Genomic DNA, 16260 nt, shown 5'->3' with positions numbered 1-16260 from the left:
GAAATTAATACAAAATGAATAACTTTAACAGTGAACAAGTGTGGAATTTAAATATTTATATGTATTACAATTCGAAATATACATTTTAAACGTTATTTTTTTTGTATTTAGATTTAGTGCAATTCCGTTGTCTGTGATGGCAACAACGAAGTGATTCACGAAAAATAATTGTCAGTCTGAACACAGGTTTACATTGGGAAAAAAAGTGTACCAGTTTTATATGACGCGAAGTGTACCTACAAGTTTATGTAAGAATCTTGAAAATAGGAGTATAAATAATAAAGTTATAGATTGTCAAACTTAATCAAATTTTGGGTGGCGGAATTTTGTGCCGGTGAGTGTATATTATTAAAATATTATTTTAAAAATATATACTTAACTTTTGTTTGCAAAACCACTATCGGGTCATAGCAAAATAAATACTCATCTACTTTTGGCCAAATAAAATAAAGAACTGTATACTTAATATAATCTATCAAAAAACTTACTAACCTTTGTTAACTATTATAATTTTTAAAAGACTTTCTCGTGACGAGAAAATATTCTAATTTTCTATAACCACAATTCGTACGCTCTGTTTGACCGATAACAACAGAATAAACATAATATTTTTCTCGGAGCGTAATTTCGCTTTGATATTGATTTTTTCTTTAATATTGATTTTTCCGTAATAAATGACGTGGATAATATAAGCTGGGGGTAACACGAGTATGAAAAAGAGTTAATAATAATTATTTCAAAGTTATATCCGCTGATTATTAGATATGAGAATGGTGAATTACGTATAAAATTCATACTTATAAGTTTCTTTTAACAATCGATTTTATTGTGAATAAATTTATAATGTATTAGATTTTAAAATACAATAGAAACGTGTAGTCTCCATTTTTGCAGGAGAAAATAAGAATTATGAATAGTTAATATCTTTGTATAAGTGGATATAGGCAAAAATGACACAACAACTCAGAAATATGTAATAACACAGAACCATAACTTTGAAACTGTATCCACCGTTATAGGGGAATGCAATTAGAATGAAAAGATACAATGTTTCGGAAAAAATCAAACAAGGTTATATTTTTCTTAAACTTTTTTTGTTAGTTTATAAATATGTTAAAGTAAAAAGTTCTACTCACAAATTTCGCCGCTAATTGTTTATTAATTGTTTAAACAATAACAATTATTTTGTATAAATAATGTTAAGAATATGGGTGAATTCAATATTTTATTTTGATAAAAAATGTTTTTATTTTAGTTTTGATTATGCTGAACCCGAATCTGACAATACAATTTGCAAATTCAAAATGGCGGATTAAAAATGGCGGATTTTTTCCTAAAAATCCTTAAAAAGTAGTTGTAAAATCCGAATTTTTTTTATAAAACGTGTTTGTTTACATATATGTGGATATTTTTGAGAGATTTCTGAACCTGAATCAAATTTTGATAATTTAAATTATAAAATGGCAGGTAAAAATGGCGGATAACTGAAAAAATAGTTGTAAAATCATAATTTCTTTACAAAATGTATTTATTTCTACATATATTTATTTTTGAGAGCTTTGATAAACCTAACTTAAATGTTAACATTATAAACTATAAAATGGCGGATCAAAAATGCGGATTTTCTAAAAAGAACATAAAAAAGAACATTTTTCTAAAACATTTATTGTCTTTATTTTTAAAAGGTTGTTGAATCTGAATTAAAGATTAAAAATTTAAATTTCAAAATGGCGTATCCAAAATAGCGGATATTTAAATGAAAAACAAGTAGAGTCAAATCAAACAAATGTGGAATTTCATTCTTAAAAAAAAAGATAAACAAATAATTTTCATAATAATATTAAAAATTAAAATGTATTAGAAAGAATATGTATTAAAAAAAACAAATTTTCGATTAGAACGATATAATTACATATTGGAACATAGTTTTTAATTCCAAACAACTTTTCTTTATAAAATTTTTCGATATTGTGAAATATAAAGGTACTTTACTCTTGAGTGAAATTCATATTTTTTGACATACCTCGTACAAAATTAACAAAATTTGATATTTGATGGTTGCATCTTATGTTATATACGAAGCAGAGTATTTTATAAAGAATAACTTTTTTTCGTAAAACTGATATTAAAAAAGTTATCAATAGGTTCCAAGTTACGCAGACATACTGTATAAGAGCTAAAGAAAAATTTTTTTGTTGAATATTTATTATTGTTGAAGCTTATTATTAAATGTATTTTAGGTAAGTTTTACAGAAAAAAGTTTTGATCACTCTGTATATACATTTTTTCAGCTGGTAATTTTCGGTTTTTGTATTACATTTTTGTTATCTTTCTTAGTTTTCTCAAAAAGAAATTGTTTATTTCATTTTTAAACTAAAATAATTCAGTGATTTTTAAAGATTACATCTCAAGCTTTAAAAAAATAGCAAAAAAATTTTATTAAATTTATTCAAACTTGAGTAATACCGTCTTAAAGTGGTGGGAATTCTGTAAAACTACGAAGTTTTCAAAAATTACATTTTTTGAGACATCGTATTATTTGAATTATATTTTTGAGATTTTTTTTGAATAAAACATCGTTTAGTAAGATTATTGAGAGGTAAGTTGTGCAAATTTGAGAGTTTTATAAGTAAAATTGTATTAGTTACACATTTTTAAATCATTTTTAAACAAAATTCATGTAAGGCGCCCACACCGTACTTATGTCCATAGATTTTATTTCTTTATATTACAACCATAAGATAGCTTTTTCATCTTCTTTCATGTCCAATTTGTAAAATTTCCTTTGATCCATTAGTTAAAGAATTACGTTAAAAAAACTCAACCGTGCAATTCTTCCAACGCTAATTTACACTGCGCCAATGTGTGTGAGAAGGGTGACTTTAGCGTTATAAATAAAAAATTACAGAAGCTAGAGATTTAATTTTAGAAAAATCTGTATATAAGGTTTTTTTTGTAAAATTTTCTGAATTTTTCAGTGGTCAAGTCAGTTTTTTTCTAAAGATTATATTTTTGTAGTTATTTAAAAAAACATCTAATTTCGCTGTTCATTTGTTTAATAAAAAATGAAGCACCCACTTCTCGAGTAGAACTTTTTGATATGTTGTTTACTAAACATTTCTTAATAAAATTACAAAAAGTTTTATCTTGTTTGATTTTTTTCGAAGTGAAAATCTAAATGCACTCCCCTATTAGGTATTTAAAAGTATAAAAAGGGAATACCGGAAAACAGAGAACAAAGAAAATAAGTCTAAAATGCACAAAAAGCACATAGTTCTGGAGCCCGAGTAACAAATAAGAGATTATAATCTAATATTAATAATTATTATTAATAGCAAGCTGAAAACTTGTTAATAGCTTAACGGTGTCTAGTCAGACAAACTTTGATGTATGGATACACTGGAACAGGGGAATCTTTAATCGTGGAATATGATAAACGTGTCATCTTTCTCCGCCCTCCTATATTATAGTCTGGGCAGATTATCGGAGAATAGGCCATTTTTGGGAAAAGTTATTTACCAGCAATTTTATTGCTGGAATCAAATCTTATGATTATATACAGGGTGAGGCAGATAAAGGGCCTATTAGAAATATCTCGAGTACTAAAGCTAAGAGAATCTTGAAAATTGGAATACAGGGGTTTTGAGGTATGAACTATTTAATGAAAATATTTTCTTCTCTTTGCTACTTCCGATTATACCGGAAGTTGATTCTAACTTCGTTTTTTTAAATGGGACACCCTGTATATTTTTAAATTTTTTGATTCTCCTCGACATCTTCTTTCTTAAAATGTAAGGTTTTGTAATATTATACAGGGTAGGTTAAAAGATAATTACGTTTTCTTATTAATTTCGTAGCAATACTAACACCCTGTAGGATTGTATTAGATTAGTATAATAAACTCTATTAATGTTCAAATGATTTTTAATATAGTCTACTATTGTTAAGAGTTATTGGTATAGTTAAACTTTTCATTTTAGTATACAGGGTTGGTCGAAACTCGGAATGAGTATTTTCTGAGTTTTCTTAAATGGAACACCCTGTATTTTAGTATTGTAATGAAACGTTATTTTATGGTACTTTTTAAATTCTTAAGCAATCCCTATACCTAACTTCTGTAATTTGTGAGTTATTGGTGATTAAAGCCAAACATTAATTGCAACACAAAATAGGTGAAATTGTATTAGGTTGGCCGTGAAAATATTCAGTCACAAATAATTTTTTGCAAATAAATACATATTAATCTATACTGATACTTAAAATTGCCAATAGTGGTTGAGGTATCAAAATACCATCGAAGTTAAGATTGTTGGTGCGATTAACAATTAAGCACAAACTAAAGCAATTAGGTATAGGGAATGCTTAATAAGTAAAAAGTACCATGAAATATCATTTTATTACCATACTAAAATATAGGGTGTTCCATTTAAGAAAAGTCAGAAAATACTCATTCCGAGTTTCGACCCACCCTGTATACTAAAATTAAAAATTTAGCTATACTAATGATTCTTAACAATAGTAGACTATATTAAAAATCATTTGAACGTAAGTAGAGTTTTAATTGTCAAACTACTACAATTCAACAGGGTGTGAATATTGCTACGAAATTAATAAGAAAACGTAATTATCTTTTAACCTACCCTGTATATTATTACAAAACCTTATATTTTATGAAACAAGAAATCGAGGAGAATCCAAAAATGTAAAAATATACAGGGTGTCCCATTAAAAAAAACGAAGTTATAAGCAACTTCCGGTACAACCGGAAGTACCAAATAGATGAAAATATTTTCATTAAATAGATCAGTCTTCAAAACCCCCTTATTCCAATTTTCATAATTCAATTGTCTTTAGTTCTCGAGATATTTCTAATACGCCCTTTATCTGCCTCACCCTATATATTAATAATATAGGTATGCAAAGTCCGCAGATAGTGTGTTACTTTTTTTATAAACAAAATGGCGCCCGAAAATCGTGTTTTTTTCAATTTTTGCTCTATAACTCCAAATATTTTAACTTTATACCAAAAACACATAAATAAAAATTCACCGTAATTAAATTCTTAATAGAGACGTGCTTTTCCCGATTTAAATCGACAAAAATTTTCCCCGCAAAATGCGGGTAAATCCTGACTTATACAGAAAAGTACAAGCGGGTGTGGGGTAATACTACACTTTGGTTGCATTGGTGGTGTATTGATTAAACGTGCAGGGTATGATGCTGATAGAAAAGGCAATCAGGCATTAAATATCCAAAAAAGTAGTTAAGGCCATGCCATAATAATAAAAAAACCTTTTCCAATGCAATAAAAACTTTACGCAAATGATGGCATCTACTGAGGTAAAATATACCGGAAATAAAATGAGCCTCCGTTCGGATTTCCGAGTGAGAACTTATCTCAGGGGGAACACCATTACAGGTTAGGAAAGTCATGATAGGGTCGTGGAATCTCTGTAGTCTTACAGGTTAGTGGTCTGGAGTTAGTGGATGCGCTCAAACGAAGGAGAGTTAAAATTGCTTGCATTCAAGAAACTAGGTGGAAACGACGAAGGGCGAAATAACTAGGTGAAGGATGCAAATTGTGGTATGTAGGGAGAAGTAACACTAGAAGAGGAGTTGGTATAATTACTGATAATGAAATGAAAGATAACGTAGTAGAAGTTGTAAGAATGTGTGAGAGAATGATATCAGTGAAATTTGTAATTGATAAAAAGGTATTGATTGTTGTGTGTGTATGCTCCTAAAACAGGTCTGGGTGAGAATGAAAGAAGAGATTTCTATGACCAATTAGGAGACGTACGGAGTGATATTCCATCAGAGGAGAAAGTTGTAATAGGAGGTGTTTTCAATGCACATGTGGGCCAAGCCAAGACAAGATATTAAGCAATACATGGGGGATTAGGCTTGGGAAATAGAAATGAAACTGGGGATGATATGCTTTAATTAGCAACAGCATTAGATATGGCGATTGTTAACAAATTCTTTAAAAAGAGAGAAACTCAACTTATTACGTACAAAAGTGTACAACATCACTCCCAAATAGACTATTTCATAATATGGAAGAAGACATACGTGAATGTAAAGACTGCAAGGTAATAGTTAGCGAGATAGTCAGCCAACAACATCAGCTGCTTGTTCTGGACATCGAAGTAACAAAAGCGAAACTAAACAAAAATATCGGAGAGGACCACAAAAAATCAAGTGGTGGATGCTAAAAGATGAGAAAGAAGGTCTATTCGGGGAAAGTATAGTAGAAAAAATATGTTGGAACATGAAAGGAAGCCCTAACACAATTTGGAGAAAAATGACCAGTATTATTAGAGAGACGGCTATTCAAATACTTGGGAAAACGTCAGGAAAAAAGTTTGAGGATTGGAAGAGACTTGGTGGTGGTCAAACGAAGTACAAGGAAAAATAAACCAGAAGGGAGAATTATATAAAAAGTGGCAAGAAACCAGATCGGACATAGATCTTCAAAACTGTATGGTCGCCAAAAAGAAGCGAAAGTAGCAGTAGCAAAAATCAATGCAGAAGCGATACCTATACGATCTACTTGATACCAAGGAAGGCGAAACAAAGATTTATAAAATAGCCAAACAGAGCAAAGAAAGTAAAAGGTTTTCATCAGATTAGATATGTCCGAGATGAAAATAATAAAATACTATTTCACAAAAAGGGTTCCAAAAAGAGATGGAAAAAGTACTTTGACAGTTTGTTAAATAAATAATTTAACAGACAGCCTGTGGAGTTAATGAGACAGTAACAGCAAGAGTCACCAAAATTACAAACGAGGAAGTGACTCAAGTGCTTCAAAAAATAAAGAAAAGAAAAGGAGTCGGGCCAGATGATATTCCCGGGGAAGTATGGAGAGCATTGGGAGAGACAGGAACAAGTTGGCTAGCAGATCTATTTAATAGAATTATGGAAGTTGGACAAATGCCAGACAAATGGAGAAGCAGTATATTAGTACCTAATTACAAAAACAAGGTAGAAATACAACAATGTATAAACTACAGGGCTATAAAACTACTTAACCACTCCATGAAAACATGGGAGATTGATAGACGGATACGTGAAGAAACCGAAATATCCGATAATCAATTTGGCTTTATGCAGGGCAAATCAACAACAGATGCAATTTTCGTTATAAGGCAAATGATGGAAAAATACAGGAATAAAGAAACCAACACTCAGTTGGTATTCATTGATCTTGAGAAAGCATATGATAGAGTTCCTTGAGAGATTCTGTGGTGGCACTTAATAAGGAAGGAGTCCCTGGTGAATATGTAAATATTGTGAGAGACATGTATGAGAGAGTAACGACTAGTGTTAGGACAGGTGTGGGAGAGACTGATAAATTTCATATGAAAGTAGGATTGCACCAAGGCTCGGTGCCTGCTTAGTCCTTATTTATTCTCATTAGTTTTGGACCAGATAACAGCGAAACTACAGGGTAACATTCCATGGTGCTTAATATATGCTGATGATGTAGTGTTAATAGGAAATAGTGAAAGAGACTTAGAACAAAAACTTGAACAGTGGAGACAATCTCTGGAGGAAAATGTTTAAAACATATTAGGACAAAAACAGAGTATTTGGAATGTTCATTTAAAGATGGATTTACTACAAATAAAATGGTATCTTTGGATGGTGAAATGATTGTAAAAGCAAGAGTTTTAAGTACCTAGGATCGGTATTACAGAGTAATGGAGAAATAGATGGCTATGCATGCAGTAGAATTAGGGCTGGATGGATAAAGTGGAAGGAAGCGAGTGGTGTGTTGTGTGACAGAAAAATTCCAATTAAGCTGAAGGGAAAATTCTATAAAAGAGCCATAAGACCGGCCATGATGTACAGAACTGAATGTTGAGGGTCAAAAAGAAAGAGGAACGGCGAATGTATGTGGCGGAAATGAGAATGCTTAGATTGATGAGTGGAGTGACAAAAAAAGATAAAATTAGAAATGAGTAAATATATTAGGGGATGTCTAGGTGTGGCACCAATTGATGCCAAAATGAGAGAGCATAGGTTAAGATGGTTTGGTTGTGTTCAACGTCAAGGCGTTAATCACCCAATACGAAGAATAGCTGAAATGCAGATTCCTGGAAGGGGTAGAAGAGGAAGACCAAAGAAAACCTGGGGGGAGACGACAAGGGAGGACATGTTGGCAAATGGGATTAACATTGATATGACCCAAGAAATAATTGTGTAAAAAAATGCAATTAGGGAAGCCGACCCCGCATAGGGATATGGCAAAGAGATTGATGATGATGATTTAATATCTGTTTTCTGTTAATTTTTTTTGTCTCAATCAATCAATTTTTCAATAAGAAACAAACAAAACAATATTTTATAGGCAAATGAAGCGTATTTTGAACTCATACTACTCTTTAGGAAAACCTTCTTCGGTCATTTAAAAAAATTTTCTTAACAAAACACTCAAATATTATTAAATATATAGTTCACAACAACTGATTTATAAAACTGAGATACGCCATAAAATGGATTAGAACAAGTAAACGAATATCAAGCATAATTAGTGTGACCAACTAGCCCGAAAATTCCGGGACATGGCCCGAATTACGAAGTCGTGTCCCGGCGTCCCGGACAAGGCTTCCGGGCCATCCGAATTTTCAACATTTTGGTAAAATTCCATTTTGAAATTTTTAATAGATTATTCTTTTAAGAATTCACATAATTGAATTGGTGGGACGAAAAAAGTCTACAATTTCTAGACTGTTATACTAAAACCACATCCAAAACGTATGCATTTTATATCAGTTCTACGAAAACTCAAAATCTGGACTTTTTCCGGTTTCTGTATTTTAATTATCGTCTTCTGAAAAGAAGATTTAAAAACATAAATATCAAATAATGATAATTATATTTTAACCCAAGGTTCAATTTACATGGAAATCCAACATTAGTTGATTTTCTAATTTTTCGTTTTCCGGAGAACGATTTCCGGATTGAAAGTCGAAACGTCAAAAAGTAACAAAAATGTAATTATCAGTAGTAATTTCACAAGAGCTCTAAAAATATTAAATTTTTTCCGAGTGACACTTCGACAGTTTTAATTTCACGACCCGAAGGGGAGTGAAATTATGTCGAAAGTGTCACGAGGGCCAAAATTCTATATTAATTTTAGAGATCGAGTGCAATTTGTTGCGATTATTTCATGAATAAAACTGTTCAAAACCAAAATTTTATTGTAATTTATTTATGTAAGTACAAATTAGTACAATTAAACACACAGTTGTTATAAATATTTGACGGTTGAAAGTCATCACTTTTATAATTTTTAAAACATTAATTGTCATTAATGTCACTGAATGTATTTTTTCGTAGCAACGAAGGGTATCTGACGTAATATACTTGACGACGGGACATTATCAGTAGTAATTGCACAAGAGCTCTGAAATTATTGAATATTTCCCGAGTGACACTTTGACAGTTTTAATTTCACGAGCCGAAGGCGAGTGAAATTATGTCAAAGTGTCACGAGAGCCAAAATTCTATATTAATTTCAGAGATCGAGTGCAATTTGTTGCGATTATTTCATGAATAAAACTGTTCAAAACCAAAATTTTATTGTAATTTATTTATGTAAGTACAAATTAGTACAATTAAACAAAAAGTTTTTATAAATATTTGACGATTGAAAGTCATCACTTTTATAATTTTTAAAACATTAATTTTCATTAATGTCACTGAATGTATTTTTTCGCAGCAACGAAGAGCATCTGACGTAATATATTTAACGACGGGCAATTATTAAAAATTATCGATTTAATTCCAGATTTCTGTAGCTTTCTATTGGTCAGAATCTCCTATGAATGAAATAATAAAAAATCATCAGTTTATTTTTTATTTCTGTAGCTTTCTATTGGTCAGAATCTCCTATGAATGAAATAATCATTACAACCCATTCCATCAAAAAAATTTTTGTCAACATAAAAATGTTAAATAATCAATAAGATGACGATAATCAAGTTTTATATTAAAAAAAAAATGGCCCGATTTTCATTGAAAAGTCCCAGATTTTAGGTAGTTTTTTCAGCCTTGTCCCGAATTTGAGTAAATTGGAGTTGGTCACACTAAGCATAATGGATTAATGGCGCGGACTTCAAACATTATAATGATATGACGTCACGACCAGTGAGGGCACGTCTAGGACAGACTGCTATAATTTGAATTTTCTCTTGATTTTAATCATCTTTAGGGGCTAAACGAAAGATAAAACAACTTTTTAGTCTTTGATATGTTATATGAATTATGTTTATGGCTGTTGTGATTTATAGCATTTTTTCGGATTTAAAATTTTATGCAAGTTCCCTATTCAAGAAGCAAAACCTCGTCGCCATCCAGCAAGAGGGGTTGCGAGGCTAGTAATACTCGAATAGATAAACCCTCAGCCTGGACAATCCGATTTTACTCTACTGCAGGAGGGGGGAGGGAATACTTGTACCACTACCTACATTCTTACCGGATCAGTCTCTGTGGATTTCTGATGACTCTCGAGGATCATGGCAGCTTTCATGATGGCCTTTACAGCTTTGATATGAAGACAGAACCCCGAACCTTTAAAACTTGAGAGACTCAGCATCCATCTTCACAACGGTTGAAGTAAAATTGCTTTTATTTGTTGTATTACGTTAGGTGAAGTGAAAGTTTTAGTTGATCCTGAAACACAGGTTTTAATGTAAAATATATAAAAATTCTAGAATTGATATAAATAAAGAAAATATTGTTGAAAGCAGAATATAATATGTAGATGGTACAGTAAACTCTCTAAACTCTCTATTAATGGACACCTCTGTTCGCCGGACACCTCCTTTATAAGGACGATTTTTAAAACAAAAATCATTCGGCGATATATGAACCTGCACCCTTTAACTCCCTTAGATGGACACTCTCAACAACGGACGCGGACAGTAAATGAAGGTAAATGCGGACAGTAAATAAAAAAAAATTCAAATATTTTGCAATATAAATGTGTATAATATATTTATTATTTCAAATCAACACAGATGTCTACGCGACGTGATATTTGATACTGTTCTCGTTATTAACACTAAGTAATAAGAATTGAATGTGTGTGTCCGTCGCGCGTCGATGAAAGAAATGCCACACCAGGAATTCATCAAAGGACCCCGCACAAACCTTATGGAAAATAGGTCCCAGTGGATTTCGTTCATACTTTGGGAAAATACTCTTTGAAGCATCCTGATAAAAAGTTCTCATGGGCACAACTCAATCGTCTGAAGGATTTTCAAGATATAGAGGTCCAAACTCGGAAAATTATAAGATTTACGGGGTATTCCAATTCCGTGAGTTACTGGTTATTTGGCAACATGTAGAAGTTTGGATCAAGGAAAAGTACTAGTAGTCTAGGATTTTTTCCGAGGCTATCCAATGGAGACCTTTACTTTGACCTTGACCTTCAACGGACGTCATCTTCTAGAGTTTCGAGGGTTTTAGGCATTAAATTGATATAAACAGATTACTCATGGGTTTTTGGGATCGCAAAACACGAATATGCCATCAGAATTGCCCTTCGGATGACGTGGTGGCCAGGGCAACTGCAAGGGACGTCATCTTCTAGAGTTTCGCTGGTTTTCGGCATTTAATTGATGCAAATGAATTACTGGGGGGTTTTTGAGGTCGCTAAACACGAATATGCCACCAGGACCGACTCCCGGAGCAACTAGTTTCCAAGGTCAATGAAACGGGTTCCTGGAGTTTCGAGGGTCTTTGGTACTACATTGATGCAAACGGAATAATTATAGGTTTTTGGGGTTGCTGAACACGAATACGTGATCACATTGTGCCGTAGGCTCAATGTGATTCGTGGGTCGGATCTGATAGTGTATGCATATTCAGCAACCCCAAAAACATAAGAGTAATCCATTTGATTCCTCCGAAATTCCAGAAGATAGCCTGTCTTAGGCACCAGGTGCTCCTGTGTCTGTGCTGTTCACGTATTCGTGTTCAGCCACCCGAAAAACCTATAACTAATCCATTTGCATTAATATAGTACCAAAAACCCTCGAAACTCCAGGAGCGCCTTTCATTGACCTTAAAAACCAGGTGCTCCGGGAGTCGGTTCTGGTGGCATATTCGTGCTTAGCGACCTCAAAAAACCCTCCAGTAATTCATTTGCATAATAACCAGTAACTCACAGAATTGGAATACCCGGTAAATCTTATAACTTTCCGAGTTTGGGCCTCTATATCTTGAAAATCCTTCATACGATTGAGTTGTGCCCATGAGAACTTTTTATCAGGATGCTTCAAAGAGTATTTTCCCAAAGTATGAACGAAATCCACTGGGACCTATTTTCCATAAGGTTTGTGCGGGGTCCTTTATTGTTTTGACTGGAACAAGGATTTTAACCGAAATATCTGAACAAGCCTATTCAATATAGTAGTTGTATTGTTATGTGGGCAGCATATATCAATATAAAACTTATGGGACCTTGCAGCTCAGTGTTGCCGGTTTTAAGCAGACGAACTTAAAGTCTGTCTAAATGCATATACAGTATGTACGTCTGCGTGGCTTCAAACCATATGGGGAAGATTTTTATTACCAATTTTACGAAAAAAGTTATTCTTTATAAAATGCTCTGAATGGTCTTAAATCTAATATGCAACCAACAGATATCAAGCTGATATCGTTCAATTTTTAGAACAGAAGTTTATCAATTGCTTAAAATATATTATCTCTTGGCAACACTGTTCTTCATAAGAGTCTGTACTGAAAGGTGACCGTGGAACGCAGTATAGAAATAATTGTTTTCGATTGATTTTGTAAAGTGCGGTCTAAAAATATTCCTGTTTCTGGCAGAAAATGCATTAGAAGTTGCAAGGGAACTAAGCGTTGATGTGAAAGCTTGTGGTGGATGGCTCGAGAAATTTTGTAAGCGACAGCATATATTTCCTTCAAATCTGTGTGTGGCGAAGCAGCTACTATTTATTAGTGGTTTTAACTGGAAGGAAAAACTGCTCACTTTAATGGAAGTATACTCTCCGCGAGACATTTTTAACGCAGATGAGACGGGATTATTTTTTTAGAGTTTACAGCATTACCCAAGAAAACTGATACCATGAAAGGAGAAAGGGGCACTGTAGGTAAGGCTTCTAAAGATAGGATCAGAACTATATTTTGCACTAATATTATGGTGGACAAAGAACACTGGAACACTGGACAATTGTAACCGGGAATAGTAAAAGATGGTAAAAGTCCACGGTGGTTCAAGGTTTTACACGCAGAACAATTACCTATCGAATGGTACAGCAATAAGAAGTCGTGAATGACAAGTGACAAGGGAAATCATGACAGACTGACTAAATAAATTTGATAGAAAAATGCATAAAAAAAATCGAACAGTTCTTTTGTTCCTAGACAATGCTGCGCCTCATCCACAACTTGTGTTATCTAATGTTAAACTAATATTTCTATTTTCTATTTATATGTATATACATACATAATATGTACATGCACTTATTTTTAAAAAGTTTAAGGCAACATATTTTTTTTCTCTTCAACGGACACCTCCTTTTAAAGGACACTTTATGCGCAAAAACTACTGTCCGTTCAAGGGAGAGTTCACTGTAATGATCTATTCGTCAGTAAAAATTCAACGTATTACAGTCTTAGTCAACAATATGGATTTAATATGAATGTAAATAAGACAAATAACCATTAGCAAGGAAAAGATAACAGAAGGTCAACTCTACATCAACCAAACCCCTGCATAAAGAGTGATTCATTATAATTACCTCTGCACACTAATAGATGAAGAATGTACCAACAGCTAAGGAATAAGAGCGCGCCTCGGAAAAGCTAGATCCACCTTCAACCTAATGGATACCTTCTTCAAGAGCCACAACCTCTCTCTTGGCATAAAAGTAAGAATTCCGCTATATTACGTCTTCTATGTCCTTTTTGCAGGATTTGGAAAACTTACTTGGATACTTAAGAACCGCAAAATTCCTTAATACTTGAGGAGCAAAGTATTCAACCAGTGCATCCTTCCTATCAGACATAAGGATGTCAAACCTGGACCCTAACCAAGGCAAACATGGATAAACTAGCCACAACAGAAAGAGCAATGGAAAGAGCAATGTTAGGTATATGACTGTCAGATAAAAAGAGGAACGACTGGGTAAGATCAAAAACAAAAGTCGAGGACATAACAACAAAAGTTGCCTAACTTAAAATGGAGCTTCGCAGGTCACACTGCTAGACAAAAGACCAACGTTGGAATGCAGCAATACAACATTGAAGACCTTACCAAAGTAAGCGACCGAGAGGAAGACCACAGATGAGGTGGGTTGATGATATTAAAAGAGTAGCTGGAAAAAATTGGAAATATAATGCTCAGGATAGAGACCGGTGGAAGGAGTTGGGAGAGGACTATGTCCAAACGTTTACGATAGAAGGCTAAGAAGAAGAAGATGTCCTATTTATTGTGATGAATCGTCGACCACGAACGAAAATCTATCTATCTATCTGATCAGCCCTAAACATCCATCCTTGGATATAGACCTCCTCTTCCTTCTTCCATGCCTCTCTATCTTTAGCAATTTGCATCCAATTTGACCCAGTGTGTTTCTTCAGGTCATCCGACCATCGCATTTATGGCCTTCCCCTTTTTCGTTTGTGGTTCCACGGTCTCCAATGTATAATCATCTTAGTCCATCTTTCATCTTTCTGCCGTAGGGTGTGTCCGGCGAACATTTAAGCTTTGCTACTTGGGTAGAGACATCTTTCACTTTTGTTCTGTTACGGATCAATTCGTTTCTTTTCCTGTCTGATAGTTTAATGTTCAGCATTTGTCTTTCCATGGATCTTTCTGTCTTTGCTATTTTTTTCATATTTTTTTTTGTAAACGACCATGTCTGACAGCCATATATTAGAACAGGGAGTATACATTGATTGAATACTCTTGTTTTTAGGTATTGCGGGTATTTTCTGTTCTTTAGAATATAAGATAGTTTTCCGAATGATGCCCAGGCCAATCTTAGTCTTCTCTTTATTTTCTTCGGTTTGATTTCCTTTATTTAATCTAGTGATTTGTCCAAATTTTTATACTCATTTACTTGTTCTGTTCTTGTTTGTGCCACTGTAATTATTAGTTCTCCTTGTTGATTGGTCATAGTTTTTATTTTACTGTAATTAATCTTCAGTCCTATCTTTGTCGATTCTCTATCTAGTTCTTTCATCATTCCTTGCAATTCTTCACTTTTTTCTGTTATTAATACAATATCATCAGCATATCGTAAGTGATTCAGACATTGCCCGTTTATATATATGCCCAAGCCATCCCAGTGTAGTTGTTTGAACACATCTTCTAGCGCTTGGTTGAATAGCTTTGGCGAGATGGTATCTCCTTGTCTTACTCCTCGGTTTATTTTAATAGGCTCCTTTTGTTTCATTAGCTTAATTGTTGTTGTTGCCTTATCATATATATTTGTAATTAAGTCGGTATATCTGTAGTCTATTTTGCTGTTTTGTAGGGAATTCTTTATTGCCCAGTGTTCCACACTATCAAATGCTTTTTCGAATTCAATAAATGCCATGTATAGCAAGATATGGTATTCGTTAGCTTTTTCGATTAATATCTTCATCGTTAAAAGGTGGTCACTTTTACTGAAGCTCTTTCTAAATCCGGCTTGTTCTCTTGTCTGGTATCCATCTAATTTAGTTGTTAATCTGTTTGTTAATATCTTGGTTAATAGTTTGTACATCACATTTAGTAAATGTTAGTTATGGGTTATGGTTAGTTATGGGTCTGTAATTCTTTAGATCCTTTTTATCTCCTTTCTTAAATAGTAACAATGTTACTGCTTCGTTCCAAATGTTGGGTATTTGTTTTGTCATTAACATTTTATTCATAAGTATGTACAAAACTTCGTTGTTTTCCCACCATTTTTTAGCATTTCTACAGTTATCTGGTCTTTTCCTGGCGATTTATTATTCTTCATCTCCTTGGGTGCTCTTTTTATCTCATTCTTACTGATTTCTGGTTGTAAGTCGGAATTTACATTTTTTATTTTTATTTGTAGTTGCTTAAGGATTTCTTGTGTTGGTTTCTGCTTTGTATTGTAGAGGTTTTTATAATGTTCTTGTGTTATCTGTATAATTTCTTCTATATTATTGGCCTCTATACCTTCTTTGTTCTTTATACTATTAATCTGTATGGTTCCAAGCTGTGGTTTTAAGCACTTCATATTTTTATTTTGTTCAAGGTTTTTT

The 16260-nt window shown here is 33.0% G+C and overlaps 1 protein-coding gene across 2 annotated transcripts in view; it reads right to left on the bottom strand.

Annotated features, from left to right (window-relative positions):
• The window catches only part of LOC126890402 (WD repeat, SAM and U-box domain-containing protein 1-like), a 205759-nt gene extending 195082 nt beyond the window's left edge, over positions 1-10677 (bottom strand). The window contains exon 1 of one of the 2 annotated variants that reach the window (XM_050659298.1): positions 10487-10677. In XM_050659298.1, the coding sequence (XP_050515255.1) occupies positions 10487-10606 (120 nt within the window). In that variant the 5' untranslated portion in view covers positions 10607-10677. Of the gene's footprint in view, positions 1-492; positions 585-10486 lie in introns of those variants that run through there. The other variant, XM_050659299.1, reaches the window with a different exon arrangement.
• Positions 10678-16260: the final 5583 nt, after the last annotated feature.

This window comes from Diabrotica virgifera, chromosome 8 (assembly GCF_917563875.1).
Source record: "Diabrotica virgifera virgifera chromosome 8, PGI_DIABVI_V3a".
Taxonomy (NCBI): domain Eukaryota; kingdom Metazoa; phylum Arthropoda; class Insecta; order Coleoptera; family Chrysomelidae; genus Diabrotica; species Diabrotica virgifera.
Note: the sequence above shows the minus strand (reverse complement) of the source record. Positions and strands in the feature narration are given on the sequence as shown.